We start from the raw sequence: 13,899 nt of genomic DNA, 5'->3' as shown, positions 1-13,899 counted from the left end.
CACAGAGGAACATGATGTTTTTCAGATTATCTATCTCATGCCCTACTGTCAGGATATAGTGACTGTTTTATAAAACTAAGTATTTATCATATTTGATCAAGGTTACCAACTGCAGCTTTAGAGGGTGTTAATTATCAGAAATGTTGAATTATCTCTTCAACTGCTTTAAATTAGATTTATTTTTAATTAATCAGAGTTAATGTTTTGATCATTATAGCCTGTGTGAACTCGGAGTGTTTTTTTGTGCACCACTAGAGTCAATTTTCAAAGCATACGAATAGGCTGTATTCACAGTTTTTTCCCCCCATTCTAAAAGAAGTGAGGACTAAATGTGAAAAGTAAAACAAACACTCTGAGCTGCCAGATATTTTTTGTGTAGTCTGAGGGTCTTTTGGCTCAGATCAGCACAGTATGCTTGTATGCTTGCATCCAATCATTACTTGGCCCCGCTCTATCAATATTCCTTGGCTGCTATAATCCCTCAGTTTCATGTACCGAGAATCGCTGGGTGTTTATATAACACCTTAACTGCACATTTCCCACACAAGTTAAATCAAAGATCTGATTTTGCTCCAGGCTCTGTGACACAGAGGTAATGGGCACTGGCTGGCGAGGATTTAGGGGACAAACACAGAATGAAGCGGAACAAAAAACGGTCGGAGGTTGGAAGGGAGGAGGCTGAACGTTAGGTACCAGTTGCTGCTGACATGACACAAAAGTTTGAAAACCAGGGGCCACACCAAATCCCAGTTGGTCAATGAAGGGCGGCTCGTCCTGGCTGTGGATCTGAACCTTGATGCCTGCTTCGTAGGAGGTCTCATCTGTGGATACAGCACGCCAGAAAATGTAACAACAAGTATACGGTCGCCTATGGAAACCCGCTTTTTGGCTCTGGCACCAAGTGCTCCTAAAGCCCATGCTGAAAGCTGATATCAGAGAGACACTCGTACGTTAGTGTGGTGGAACGGCATTAAACAGATTTACAACTGAAGATTTATTACATGCTGTATACTTTATGAACGTGCGATACAGTGGGTGTTGTTGTCTTGAAGACAATGTGTCAGTGAATGTAATTTATTACACCTGATGTCAGTTGTAAACCTGGACATATCAAGATAATATGCTAGTACATCACTTCTGTGTAGTGAAAATTCTGCAGAATGAATGAATGAATGAGAAGACCTGGGAAAAAATGTTGTTATCTATGTGAAGTGATACATCCTCATGTTATAGAGATGACAAAGGACTAGAAGACTACTTGGGATATCCAGGTTAACCCAACAAGGATTTTCACAAAAGGGTTAAACCATATACTGTATATATAAATGGATGCATCTCCACTTCACAAAGTGAAGCCAAAATATCCCGTTTTCAGATTCTGACATCAGCTAACATCATGACGTCTCAGCCCCTTTTTATAGCATCAAATAACGAAATAAAAGAAAAATGAACACTCAAATATACATCAGCGTGATAAGAACTACCTAAAATGACAGAAACCATCTTTGGGGAAATGTATTAGAGGTGTACTTTGACTTTTTAGTTTGGCCCATGTCCCATCCGCTAACATTGGGGAGGCAGGATTTATGAGCTATACTGCAACCAGCCACCAGGGGGGCGATCGAGATGTTTTGGCTTCACTTTTGGGGAGCTGTCATGACATCCATCTTTATAAACACTCTATGGGTTATACAAGTTAAAATGTTAACCATACTGACCTGTCTCTCCCCAAACAGGCAGGTATTCATCCTGCTGAATGTCCAACATGATCTCCAGGCCGTTCCCCGTGCCGCCTTTTAACGTGGTCAGCAAAGGGTTGCCGTCCAATCCAGAGTTGAACGTGTAGCATTTTCCGTAGCGGGTGTAAATCTGTGAAAAAAGAGCACAGAAAAAAAACAGGAGTGTAAATGAAAAGTCAAAGCCTTTTCCGCTGCGCTGTGGTAAATTGGGCACCTGTACAAGATGTATTACATGTCAGCCGGTAATTGTGCAGGACAGCTAATCATTGCAAAGGCTTTGTGATTATCAGAGAAGGCAGTACCGGCTTTAAACAGGCACCTGGCTCCGATTTGAGGAATTAATGAGCTTTCCTTAGCAGCAGCGGCAGCAGCTATCAATCTTTACCCAATTTCACTCCAAATTTCCCCTGAGTAACTTAGAGTGAATGTACTATTTTGCAGTCATTAAATAAGAAACATCGGAGGTGGAAGCTCTCTGGACACACAAACTAACTGTAAATTGGGTTTGTAAAAGATATTTGCGTGTCTCGACTTTCAAACTTCTTGAGAGACCGAACCTGCGCCAGTAAAGCTCAGCGGTACTTAGCATTTGATGTGCCATCTCTACAGTACGTTTGTTCACACCGAATATCTTTCCAGTTTAATTAATCCAGTTGGCTTGAGTTATTTATTTTAAGCTTTTGCTTCGGCGCTCACAGTTGACAGATATACTTTTTTTCAAGTTCATGGATTGAAAAAATCTCCATCGTCTGCCAAACAAGTAAAAATAAAATCTGCATCATGATTAGAAATGTTGACATTTTAAAGTGAACTCTACAGTTTGGATAAACTTAACATTCTGAATACAGCTTGAGGGGTTGAGTAAATTCAAGATAAGTCTATCAATTTGAGATAAGACTACCAGACTGCAGAATTGATTGGTTATGCAACTCTCTGAGGAACTAGGATATCTATTCCTCATGCATTTTAACACAATATGAAAACATGCAGTGCTATAGGGAAGAAACAGCTGTCATATTAGTTTTATATCATTTTAAACTGTGACAACACCTACAGTACTGTATGTATGGCTCACACACAGCCACACAAACGAGATCATCACAGTTACATATGCAACAACATCTGCTTGTTTGTGTTCCCAACAAACAACTATACATATTTAAATGCGGTGAGCGTGAATGAGTCACGACTATACTGGAAAATCATAAATCATCATGAAGCTATGGAAGCAAAGAAAGGCTCGGGAAAGATTTGAATTTTAAAAGCAACTAAAATAAAAAGATTGTGAAATTTAGTCACTATTGAATATTTAATGTTGTAGATTTCTACCAGGTTCAAACCCGGCTTGGGGCACTTCTGTGTGGAGTTTGCATGTTCTTCCAGTGTTAGCGGGGGTTTTCTCCGGGTTCTCCGGCTTCCTCCCACGGTCCAAAGACATGCAGGTTAGGTTAATTGTTGGCACTAGGTGTGTGTGAGTGTGAATGGTTGTCTGTCTCTATGTGTCAGCCCTGTGATAGTCTGGCGACCAGTTCAGTTGGTAATTTCAAGTTTCAATTTTAAAAACTTGATTTTCAGTCATTTTCTAGGCTTCACAATGAAACTCCAATTAGTCCAATTACAAAAAAAACATTGAAGTTGTTTAAATTCAAGCTTAATTAAGCCAAAAACCAGGTTGCTGAAATAGTATCATTGAAAGTCAGACACCAAAATTAAAACTTCAACATCTGAGAAATCAAGGCTGACTGGAATCAAAGAAATCGATATGACCTTCTGGCAATTTCAAAAAGGGGAATTCAAACCACATATATTCAGATATTGTTTTCAATGTAAAATATTTCAATGCAATAAATTCAGTGGTAATTTCCACATTATTTATTAATGGTTCATTTTCAGAATTTCAGAATATTCAGTTCCTCGTAAAACGAATGACCCATTTTTGCTTCCATATAAAACTCCTTACTGTAAACCTTTAGTAATTTGCTACATCGAGCCATACTTCCTACATTAATGATCATGGTTGTCTAAATATCTTTACTTAACAGGGTGGCTGTCTAAGTCATTCTTCGCCACATTTTTAAATAACAAGTAACGCCAGAAAGGAGTGGGATGTCATCTAATGGTTGATTTTCACTACCCAGTGTGTTGAGGTCGTGTTGAGAGGGCTGCTGGCAAAAACTCAACCGGCATTGCAAATCTGATCTCAAGAGACCAGAGTCAGTGTTCCACATCCAGACACAGACAGACTAACATGCAGCTCAGCCTCAGACAGATACGACAGCGCTTTGGTCCTTTTCCCCCTGCTGGCTAATGAGGTCTGCAAAGTGACTGGAGACCCGTTTTTTAAAAGATTCAGATATGAGTTGAGATAAAACGGGAGTTTCATTCGGTCACACCGCAGCCACACCATGTGTTGCTGAACATGTGAGCACACAACACAGTTTAAATCCCAATTATGGCCCCAATCTGACCAAGATTGTGGAGGATGTGCACTGGCTTGTGCAAAACAGGGAAGCCACTATGGACAATATGACATACAGTATTGCAGTGCACAGGACTTTGCATTTCAACTGTTTCAAGACCAGTTGAAGTAGTCACAGATACATCTTTGATATTTATGACTCTGCATCTAAAGATGTTCAGATTAGGGCTGCAACTAACGATTAGTTAAAATGTCAGAAAATGGTGAAAGATGTAAATCAGTGTTTCCCAAAGCCTGTGACGACGTCCACAAATGTGTTGTTTTGTCCACAACTCAAAGATATTCAGTTTACTGTCATAGAGGAGTAAAGAAACCAGAAAATATTCACATTTGAGAAGCTGGAATCATAGAACTTATATTATCACAATAGTTGCTAATTAATTTAATACATTTATCAATTAATTGTTGCAGCTCTAGTTCAGATCTACAAAGGCAAGATGTTTAATGCGATGACAGGTTAGTGTTAGTGCTAAATCTATGAATGTGTTCCCAGATTTAAATTATTCTCAGTGCTGTAGAAATAAATTAGTCACTCTGTATGCACACTGTAGAAGTTTCGTCATTGAGCCTTTAAAATATTTTCTGATGACGATACAGGCTGTGTTGAAAGCATTTGATAGAAATAGTGCGACTATGGTTTGCAAACATCATCCACTTCCTCTATGCAGCATTCAGTGCTTACTCAGAAATGAATGGGTGTAATAGACTCATGTCTGATGTTTTAAATGGGAAGCTCAGCTGTGAAACAAGACCATATATACTCCACATGCTCTCCAGATATTTAATCAGGGAAGCTACAATTTGAATTTGAACTGATTTACGATATCTGAATTATTAATGCTCTAATTTTCCTCCCTTAATATTGTTGTCATGGGTTATAAAGCAAAAAGGCGTTAAAGCAACTGGAAACTCAAGAACTCGCCAGGGTGAATATAACCGAAGGACAAATTGTAAAGTAGCCACCGAAGTCATTGATGATGAACGTGACGATGATTTTCCACCACAACATGAATGTATTTGTTTCCTTGAGTGACTTTTTGAAGACGTGAAGTTTAATAAAGATAAAACAGTTATGTCTGAGAGGCAAAAACAGGACAGGCTTGTTGTTTGCAGCAGTAAAACACCCTGAGAGAATGAGGGTGCGTCGTCAAATGCTTACATGAATTATTAATACACCTTGTAAACAGCATTCATATCCACACCTGACAAACACCATCTTTCTTTCTGTACATACAGTGCTGAAGTTTTTGTGGGTGCAGGTTTCCCCTCTGAACCTGCACTCCAGCAGCATGTCCTCCAGCTGGTGGCCGAGGCGTCCCATCATCTCGGTGGTGTTGACGCTGTAATCGGGGGGCGGGGTGTAGTTGTTGAAGTCCAGCAGGTTTAGGAGACCTTGCTTGTGGCTGTCTTTAAGGATGGACAGGCCCCTCTCCATCACCGTGTGATTGGGATACATGAGGTCCATCCAGTAGCCGCTGTGGTACAGGTCATCCTTGGTTAGAGAGGAGACGCGGAACACATTTTTGTTGCAGAAAGTAACAGCCGGGAAGGACATGTTGTGAGCCCACACCATGTAGATCTTCGTGATGGCGGGGTAGGACATCAGGTAGAGGATTCGGTTCCAGGACCAAGTGCACAGGAGACTAACACAAACGAAGAAGGCCATGATCCAGATGACTCGCTGCGGTTTCGACTTGTCCGGAGAGAAGACAAACTTCAAACCGTGGATCTTCGTCCTCATTATGAAATCCACCGTGATCTCTTTCCACGTTGGTTTAATCGAGCTGGACCCTTGGTGACGGGTCTCTTGGGCATCATTGTCTTTGCGTGGCCCCAGGGCGACCGCTTCGGACGTGGGTGCTTTAACCATAATTGCTCGTGTCAAGGCAAGCGCTTCTTTACCAGATGCAGTTTCTCAGTTAGTAGCCCACCCTAGCCATCTCCAATTTACACACAGTAGTTTTCTCCACAACCATCTCCACGATTTATGTGTCAGAAATTCCAGGTAGCAGCGACTGAAGTCCTATTGTGCAGCTGTCCCACTGTTCAGGCTTGAAAATTCTTTGCCGAGAAGATATAAACAAAGGAACTGAGCTCCTTGGGGGAGGTAAAAATTGATTTACATAATGATTCCTTTATGAGAAAAACAGCTGAATCACTCCATTAACGAAAACCATCAAGCGTAACCATCACCAGTCCTTCATCAATAGATAAATGGACGTGATAATTGCAGATGTAAGCGACGGCTTCACTCCCAGAGGCAATCACTTTGAAAATCCGGAGAGGCTTACCCCTGTTGCTCTGATCTTTCACTCCTCCATCTCCCTCTCCAGTGCCAGACAATACTTGCAGATTTCGGTGGTTTTCCTCTTTGTGCAGTGGCTGCCCAGGACCCAACTCCTCCCTTTTTCCACAGATTGAAGAGATGCTTTTCAGCCTGTTGACTTGCAGCCTGCAGAAAGGAATATAAAGCTTGTTGCCCCCCCTACACACTCTCTCTACAGTCGAATGGAGAATGAGGTGGAGCCAGTGGATGAAATTGTTTTCCTCCGGTGATGAAGTAGACCTCCAATAGTATAGAGAGGCGGGGGGAAGGTATCAATCAAAGTAGAAATAATTGTGATAAAGAAACTCTGCAACGGAATAAACGATGGAGTGTGAAATTCTTTAATATTGGAGAATCCGCAGCTTGCTCGTGGATCAATATATCTATATAATTGATAACTCAGGGGAGCCAGCTAGTTGGAGAAAAACACAGCAAAATCCCCTTCAAAAGAAGTGTTAGAAATATCCGTTATGGCACATTTCCTAGTTCGTCTTTTCTGCCAGTTTCAGATATGATTTCACAAATGCAGTGTACTGTAATGAGGGCTGACATCCTGCTGCATGCAGATGTGGCTCTCGCTGATATTAAAGGTGCTTTGCTCCGTTTATGTGCAGACTCTCAGAAGATTCTGTTTGGCAGAAGGCTTGGCTTCACACTGAGACTATTTTTTTTCATTATGTCAGCTGGAATCTTTTCAGTCTGTAATGTGACTATTGGCTGAGTAACCTGATCACAGCTGTGGCGATATATGGGTGTAAAAAATTATTCTGAAAAGTAAAAAAAAATAGCAAAAATGTTGGATTACTCTGTAGTTGGAGGAGAGGGCGTCATTTGCAAGTTTAGATGGGGTGAATGGGACTAAAATAATTGGATACGACCTAGTTTAAATATAACAGAAGGGTGGAAATGACTCATTGGCATCAGAGGGTCCCTGTCTCACTGACCGGAGTGATGCAGAAACGACACGCCAGAACTCATCTGCTCACTCATCAACTCATCTACTAATTCTGAATCCATCAACCCTGATCAACCCTGTCTCATATAAAATTACATTCCCATATAACTAAACTGCATTCTCACTTACGTTTTGTGGGAAACGTATTTTCTCCCTGGTTTACGATCGCAGTTAACATTGGTGGTTAACACGTGGTTAACATTGTAAATTGAAACAAAACAAAAAAACACAACTACTTAGTTAGGTTTAGGCAACAAAAATAAGTGAAGGCTGACTTTTAGTTTCACACGGGACACCGACAGCTGTCTCCTGGGGGAAAGTCCTGTGTTTGTTTGCCCCATCCACCACCCCTCCCATGGTAGTGGACTTTCTCGCTTGTTATACTCGTTATTATACCACTTAACTTCCATGAACGTTATTATACCACATAACTTTCAATAACAGTCACTCTATATACCACGTCACCTGCTCTGCGCGTCGTTCGTTGTACTATGTCACTTGCTGTGGCCTTCCGCAGACCTCAAAGACAACGTAATCCGTGATATATTATTATAAAATATATTTCCCTCAAAACCTAATTCACAATGCAGTTTAGTTTTTATGGGAACCTATTTTTTAGGAGACAGGGGTGCAATAGATTGTGCTTTAATGTCCTCCGTTTCATCTTAAAACTAGGGCTATTTAAATCGCGTGATTGTCCATAGTTAATCGCAAATTAATCTGACATTTTTTAGCTGTTCAAAATGTACCTTAAGTTTTCTAGTTTCATATGCCAGTATTTTCTCTTTTAAACTGAGCCAACTACAACCTAAAAATCGCAAGTTGCGTTAATGCGTTAAAGAAATTAGTTGCCTTAAAACAAATTAGCGTTATTATCACGTTAACTTTGACAGCCCTACTAAAACACATAGTTATGAAAATAAGCAAATGTGAAAAAAGAAGTTTTACTTTACAGGAATAGTTCGACATTTTGGGGAATAACCGTCTTCACTCCCATTTCTGTATGTTAAATATGAAGGGAGAGCTAGCAGGCTGTTAGCTCAGCATAGACTGGAAGCAGGGTGAAACAGCTGGTCTGTTTCCAGCGGAGACTCCAGAAAGCTGCGCACAACTTGTTGTTTTTGCACTTCAGTTTTTATACAGATTAAATAAATTGGATTTAATTAATTAATTAATCTTTAGAGACGTCTTTATGCTTAGCTAATCTTCTCCTGTTTTCTAGCTTCAAACTTAACACACACAAACACGACATTGGTATCAACCTTCTCATTTAACTCTTGGCATGAGCACAATTTAAGTGTTCAATTTAAATGGCAAATTATTTCTTTAAGTGGAAGTGGGTGGAAAGTGGACTCTTAGTTAATGTTTGCAAATTATGAATTTAGAAATTAATTGAGGCATTATTTATGTCATCAGTTTCAAATACATTGTCTTACTAAATGCTGTAGTGTAAATGCCCAGTTTTTTTTTTTTTACACTGACGTAAAATGCTTTCATTTAATCAAAACCAATGACAAGTTATAAGTAAACAGAAGTCAAAGTGTGAATAAAAGAAAAGAGGCTTATGATTACTGCGCTAAATGTAATTGGATGTCATTATTACAAACATTGAGAAGAGCTTGGTAATCACACGGTAACTTTGTGAAGACCACGCTGTCATTTAGTACGGAGGATGAGTATTTAAAAAACTTAATTTAATGGCAATATCAGAAGGTCAAACTGTAGACTTGTGGTGATAATGAACTGGGAGCCCTCTGCTCCTATCAGCACCGTTTTTGTTTAACTAAAATGCAAACAAAACAGTTCAGTTTATCTTCAGCCAATTTAATTATAGCCCAAATTATTTATTCATAACAAAGAGAGCGAAGGGGGCACTATGCAGAACAGTTTTCTCTGTGTTCAAAAGTTGTGGTAATAACAGTGTGATAATATTAATGACTGTCTGGTTACTGAGAATATAAAGAAGCCACAGTAACAGCTTCAGTGTTGTGGTTATAGTTATTTTCCCTGTGTGCTTCCAGAGCTTTCCGGTTGCAAAACAACTGAATTAACAGCTACTGGATACCATGTCTGCACCACGCCTATTCTGGCTTCCAGAGCAAGACAGATGCTTTGGCATTGCTTTCTTCTTAGCCTTATGCTCAACCCTTTTTTATTCTTAGAAACAACCGGATAGTCTTTTTTTAATTGTAGAATTAAGGATTCTTTTTTTTTTGTTTGGGAAAGATCCAATCAAAGTGAATAATAGGCTCTATTTTGGCATCAACGGATAACTACCCCAGTGTCAGACCCAATAACAAAGCAGAAGAAAGAGGAGAAAAATACTAAAGCTGCATGAGCGGCAGGCAAGTAAATTACTCCAACAATAAAATCTTATCACAATAATAGCTGACTGCCTGGTTTCTACCCTTATTGACCAGCTGCATTGATTCCCCTTATTCTTGCTTTCTTTGGAAAAATGTCAATAGATATGAGGCACATTTAACCGGTGAGTTAATTACGTGAGCTCATTTGTCCTATATGAGCCCAGCGGAGGCATGAGGCGGACGGCTCTCCTGGTCTCTGAATCGTCCCTCGTCAGCAGTTTGAGCCAGAGCGCAATTTCATTACTCCCAGCTGCAGTGGTTACACACGGGCAATGCATGACAATCACCATTACTCCACCAATGGACTTTAATTTCAGCCTCGTGGTACATTTAAGCACAAGTATGATTATGCATTTTAAACATTTAGAGTTGGACCTTTGCAGTAATGCTAATGATTGCTTGTGGTGTCATTTGTGTTTCTATTTCTGTGTTATGTCTTCTCTCTGTACATATCTATTGCTGTACTCAAGTCTTTCTTGCACAAAAGATCTTCATCTCACTGATGAACTTGTTTACATAAAGGTTACTATTTTAAGCTGAAACGATCAGCCCATTAATTGATCAGTCAATTGATGGAAAATTTCAATGTTGATAATCAATTACCCTTGTAAATCATCTTTCCAGCAAAAATAACAGCCACTCATGTGTGAGGATTTGCTGCTTTTCTTTGTCGTAAACCTGCTTTAACTGTTTTTGGCCACTTGGGGGCAGCAGAAACAAGCTGCAAACACAACACAACACAACATGTCATCACCTTTTAGGTTGATATCAGTGGGCAATACCAGGGTTTGAAAAGTGAAGCCAATGTGGAAGTGCCTTAAACATGCATTCTTTCTAATATCCAGCAGGGGGCGACTCCTCTGGTTGCAAAAAGAAGTCTGATTGTATAGAAGTCTATGAGAAAATGACCCTACTTCTCACTTTATTTATTGCCTCAGTAAACATTGTAAACATGAGTTTATGGTCTCAGTCGCTAGTTTCAATTCTTCTTCAATACAGCATGATGTTTATTTAGTAAATTATGGTCCCATTTAGAGTCAAATAGATGATAAAGCAGGGGATGCTTAGGGCATGGCTACCTTGTGATTGACAGGTCGCTACCACGGCGTTGTCCGGTCTGGGAGTTGTCCGTGTTTTTGTCTTACAACTTTAACCCTTTCACAGTGTGTTTTCAGTTCATGAAAGTTAATTGTGTCATTTTGGTCACCTAAAAATGTCTTATTCAGCGTTCAGTTGTACTTATGGTGCCTTCAAATGGGGTCCTCTTTACTGTGTTTATAAGAAAAGTCCATATGAGCGCCCCCCTCTTGTGGTATTCACGAACTCGTGAGTGGAAAGTTTCTGAGAGTTCACAGTTCACGAGTTATGGCGTGTTTGTCGACATTGTCGATTATTCGTAATTTTATATTAGGTCTGAGGAAAATGTTGATATACCCAACGGCCTCATCTTTTTAGCCTGGTTAGCCTCTGTTGCTTCATAGACGCCAACAGTAACGTTAATATTGTCGTTGCTTAGCAGCGGTGTTCTCACAATTAAAGCATATTGTGTACACGACTTCCCATATTGCAAACATGAGCTCACGAGTTTCATTTGAAGGCACCATTAGCTCCAACCTCTCGTGTCACTTCTGTTTGCAAAAAGCCAAGATGGCGACAGCCAAAACGCTGAACTCGAGGCTTCAAAACGGCAGTCAACAAACCAATGGGTGATGTCATGGTGACTGCATCCACATTTTATTAACAGTCTATGGTTGATATGGTGAAATTGTGAGTAAATAGTTGCCTATTTACACATTCAGCAGATACAGAGGACTTATTTCATCATTCAATTCAGAGTGATTGATGTGAACTGCTTTTCATCCCATGGAGATATTAATTGTTTGTTTGTTTTGGGCTCTTGGGGCAGTGCAACATGTTGATGTAGAGAATGCGTTACAAACAGTTGTATTTACACATCCAGCAGACATGAAGCTCTTTTCACATTAAACAGTCTTTTTTTTAATTAATATAAAAATATTGATTAATGCATTGTATAAATATTGGACTACTGGAATGAAGTCTTGCTAGTGTATGTTTTTTTTCTAGATCTGGTATAGATGAGAGAACAAGGTAGTGGACTGGGTAACTTTATGTACAGGAATTCTATATTTGCCCTCACTTGTATTATTGGAAATACAACATGACCAAAGGTCTGAGCATTTCCCATCTACTTAATGAAACAACAAAGATTTTCCAATCTGGTGTAACACTCTGCAATCATGTTCCTGCACTGAACTGCAGTGTTTTAGAACTTTTTATAATATGGCTTACACTTTAATCTGACTAACTTTTTATGACTGTGTTTATTTGTGAAATAATTTCACAAAATCATTAATTTAATTAAAATATCTCCTCCAAGACAGAGCTCCAATCACTCAAGAATATGAAGCGCTCCGGGCAGAACGCAGTTAATTATGATGAATGACTTTTTGTCTCTATAAAATTGCTATCCTCCTTATGAAAACACATTTCTGCTGCTCACACATTTTCATTGTTATCTTCCTGAAGATGCAAAGATCTTTCATCTTTGTCTCAGTATTCAAGCATGTAATTAGAGAATCATGGTGTAATAAAATGTGTCAAATTGAGAGCAAGCAGCTGACTGCCGTTTGATGGAAAAGTACAACTATTTGAGTGATAAGTATTTTTCAAATTTGTACGCTTTGAGACCAGCTCAGTGATCCCTGAGACTGTCAGGGAACGACACTAACCATCCTCTTTTATGTCAAAGCCCAGTTGAACCGGACCCCAGAGGTCTCATTAGAGGAGGAGCAGAGTTTTGACTGAGTAAAGGGAAGAGCTCCTTCAAGGGCCAGTGAGAATGAAACCAAATGAAATACTGGCAGCACATCAGTAACACACGCAGCACAGACAGGGCAGAGATGAAAATGAGAGAGAATAATACATCCAGCATTATTGTCCAGTCACCGTAGAGCTGAACTGATTAGACGATTAATACACAACACTTTTGAATACTGATTAATTATTTATGTCAAGTAAAAATGCCAAATATAAATTGGCTGTAGCTTCTCAATTGTGAATATTTGGTGTGTTTCTTAATCTTCTAGGATAGTAAACACAATATTTGGGGTGTTTTGGACTGTTGGGCAGAGAAAACAAGCAATCTCTGACATTTTGAAGGCCAAATGATTGTTTAATTGAGAGAATAATTAATCAATAATGAAAATAATTAGTTACTTAGTTGCAGCCGTAAGTGACTGCTCAGTGAACATACATAGAAATAGGGCTGCAAATAATTATCATTTTCATTATTAATTCATCTGGTAATTATTTTCTCGATAAACAAATTCCTTGTTTTATCCAAGCATCAGTCCAAAACATTAAAAATGTTTTGTTCAATATCATATGATATATGTTTATTATTGTTAGTAGTATTGTTATTATTATTATCATTAGTCAATCAACAAATCAATTAATTGAATAATCATTTATTTTTATTTTTATTATTATTATTATTATTATTATTATTATTATTATCATCTGTCAATCAACAAATCAATTAATTGAGTAATCATTTATTTATTTTATTATTATCTATTATAATAATAACAATTATTATGATTATTATCATAATTATTATTATTATTCATTATCATATGTCAATCAACAAATCAATTAATTGAATAATAATTTCGGCTCCGCATGAATACATGTACTGTTTTTGACATTGACAGTAATGTGACTGTAATTCATTCGATTGATCTATTCAGTGAATTAAAGATCAGTGACATATTCTGTATACAGTATCTATCCAGTTTTAGCCTCGAAACTTTTTGATGAAAATCTATGAAGTTCTGTAACATTTAAAGCTTGAATAACTAAAGCTGATATTTTTAATATTAAGGAAATATTCCGCATATATTGCACCAGAGTTTCTCAACCGTGAGCGCAGGATTCCTCACAGAGTTACTTGATATGCAGCATGTCACACTCGGATTCACATGAAAACCTCACAGCTTGACTCCCTGAGAATT

The 13,899-nt window shown here is 38.8% G+C and overlaps 1 protein-coding gene across 8 annotated transcripts in view; it reads right to left on the bottom strand.

Annotated features, from left to right (window-relative positions):
* asic1c (acid-sensing (proton-gated) ion channel 1c) overlaps window positions 1-13,899 on the bottom strand; it is a 114,310-nt gene that overhangs the window by 16,948 nt on the left and 83,463 nt on the right. For 2 of the 8 annotated variants that reach the window (XR_012595891.1, XM_074651551.1), the window contains exons 1-3: window positions 5,453-6,723; window positions 1,719-1,869; window positions 694-821 (exon numbers count right to left, since the gene is read on the bottom strand). Coding sequence is in view for 7 of the 8 variants with exons in the window: in XM_074651551.1 (XP_074507652.1) it covers window positions 694-821; window positions 1,719-1,869; window positions 5,453-6,088 (915 nt within the window). In the remaining variant the exon portion in view is untranslated. Of the gene's footprint in view, window positions 1-693; window positions 822-1,718; window positions 1,870-5,452; window positions 6,735-13,899 lie in introns of those variants that run through there. The other 6 variants (XM_074651553.1, XM_074651550.1, XM_074651552.1 and 3 more) reach the window with 4 other exon arrangements.

The sequence above is a fragment of the Sebastes fasciatus genome, chromosome 11 (assembly GCF_043250625.1).
Source record: "Sebastes fasciatus isolate fSebFas1 chromosome 11, fSebFas1.pri, whole genome shotgun sequence".
Lineage (NCBI taxonomy): Eukaryota > Metazoa > Chordata > Actinopteri > Perciformes > Sebastidae > Sebastes > Sebastes fasciatus.
Note: the sequence above shows the minus strand (reverse complement) of the source record. Positions and strands in the feature narration are given on the sequence as shown.